The sequence below is a fragment of the Eurypyga helias genome, unplaced genomic scaffold (genome assembly GCF_000690775.1).
Source record: "Eurypyga helias isolate BGI_N326 unplaced genomic scaffold, ASM69077v1 scaffold20896, whole genome shotgun sequence".
Taxonomy (NCBI): Eukaryota; Metazoa; Chordata; class Aves; order Eurypygiformes; family Eurypygidae; genus Eurypyga; species Eurypyga helias.
In genome coordinates, this window is record NW_010258823.1 from 430 (window position 1) to 2368 (window position 1939).

At 63.3% G+C, this 1939-nt stretch overlaps 1 protein-coding gene across 1 annotated transcript in view; it reads right to left on the reverse strand.

Moving 5' to 3' along the window:
• Positions 1-739, reverse strand: part of LOC104511766 (lipid phosphate phosphohydrolase 2-like) — a gene marked incomplete at both ends in the record, with an annotated part of 1156 nt that extends 417 nt beyond the window's left edge. Inside the window, 2 exons of the mRNA XM_010154504.1 lie at positions 3-134; positions 471-739. Coding sequence (XP_010152806.1) covers positions 3-134; positions 471-739 — 401 coding nt within the window. The remainder of the gene's footprint in view (positions 1-2; positions 135-470) is intronic.
• Positions 740-1939: the final 1200 nt, after the last annotated feature.

Consider the following 1939-nt stretch of genomic DNA (forward strand, 5'->3'; position numbering starts at 1 on the left):
GTCAGGGACTGGCTGATGGCCCCTCCGAAGAGGAAGGTCCCCCCCACCTTGTAGAGGGCGGCCAGGTAGTTGTTGAACTCGGACTTGGAGTAGAGGCGCTCCGTGTAGACCAGGAACGCCTCCCCCAGCGAGACCTGCAGAGACCGAGGGCAAAGGGTGAGGATCCTGGGGCTACCAAGCAGCTCCCCAGCACGGGGGGTACAGGATGCTCTGGCTCCGGGGCCTGAAGCACAGAAGCCCCCAGTGCCCACCTGCCTCAGGAGCTCACGCTCCATGCAGGGAGCCAGCCCCACAGGACATGGGTCTCACCGCCCCAAAAGGAACTCCTGACCCCCGGACGAGCAGAGCTTGACCCCAGGGTCCTGTTGCCCTGCCGGGGGTCTGGAGATGAGCTGTGCTGGGACCCCGCTCTTGGATACAACATCCCAGTGTGTCCCTGCCCCCGAGGGAAGGGGACGGTGCTTCCTTACAATGAGGACGGTGCAGGTGATGGTGACGCCAGCCATGAGGCCGTGGGTGATGGTGTCCGCCTTGTAGGGGTAGCGGATGGAGTCGTCGTTGCAGTAGAAGCCCCGCTTGTACGGGGAGTTCACCAGCGTCAGGATGATGAAGGGCAGGGATGCTGCGAGGCAGAGAAAGGCGAGGGCTGGGGTCACCCACCACGCTGGGCTGGGATGGCTCCCCAGCCCTCGCCCCCTTCCCTGGGTCTCTGCTCCCTGCTGCCGGGGAGGGATCCGCTCTGGGGACACAGTCCCGAGCCACCCGCGCCCAGGGCAGGACTCGCACCCACCGGCGCGTCAGACGTGCTGCTGATAGGGCCGTATCGGAGCTCGCAGCTGCCTGCGGCGCCCAGATACCACACGAGACGGCCGTGACCAGGCGCCTGCAGAGCCCCACGGCTGCCCCACTCCTCCCTGCAGCTGCAGTGCCTGGTGCAGGCGACCAGGGCTGATCTTGCACCCTCTCCTCACACTCCCCAGGGTCTCGTGACCTCGGAGGATGGAAAAATAAGGAACACCAGCATCTTGCAGATGTTTCACACAGGGAAGGGCCTCTAGGCCCCACACGGTCCCAGCAGGACCCTTAGAATCATAGAATCACAGAATGGTTTGGGGTGGAAGGGGCCTTAAAGCCCATCTAGTCCCACCCCCCCGGCCATGGGCAGGGACCCCTTGCACTAGACCAGGTTGCTCCAAGCCTCATCCAGCCTGGCCTGGGACACTTCCAGGGATGGGGCATCCACAGCTTCTCTGGGCAGCCTGTTCCAGTGCCTCCCCATCCTCTCTGTGAAGAATTTCTTCCTGATATCTAATCTAAACCTCCCTGTTTTCAGTTTGTCCCCATTACCCCTTGTCCTATCACTACAGGCTCTTGCAAAAAGTCCTCTCCCAGCACCCTTGTAGCCCCTTCAGATACTGGAAAGCGGCAATGAGGTCTCCTCGGAGCCTCCTCTTCGCCAGGCTGAACAAGCCCAATTCTTGCAGCCTTTCGTCATAGGAGAGGGGCTCCAGCCCTCTGAGCATCTCCGGGGCCTCCTCTGGACTCGCTCCAAGGGGTCAATATCCTTCTGATGTTGGGGGCTCCACAGCTGGACGCAGCACTCCAGGGGGGGTCTCACCAGAGCAGAGTACAGGGGCAGAATCCCCTCCCTCGACCTGCTGGCCACGCTGCTCTGGATACAGCCCAGCATCCCGTTGGCTTTCGGGGCTGCCAGCGCACACGGCCGGCTCATGGCCAGTTTTTCGTCCCTTGCCTCAGACCCAGGGGAGCCGGTGCCTGGGGGTGCTGGTGGGTGATCCAGCCCAGGCACGGTTGGACCCCAGCGCACTTGGTCCCCCGCTCACCCCTCCGCAGCCCTCGCTGCTGCCAGCCTCTCCTCTCCTCCCAGCTCCGGAGCGATGCTGGGACCGCCTGGACCACTCCAGGCCAAGAGGCTTTT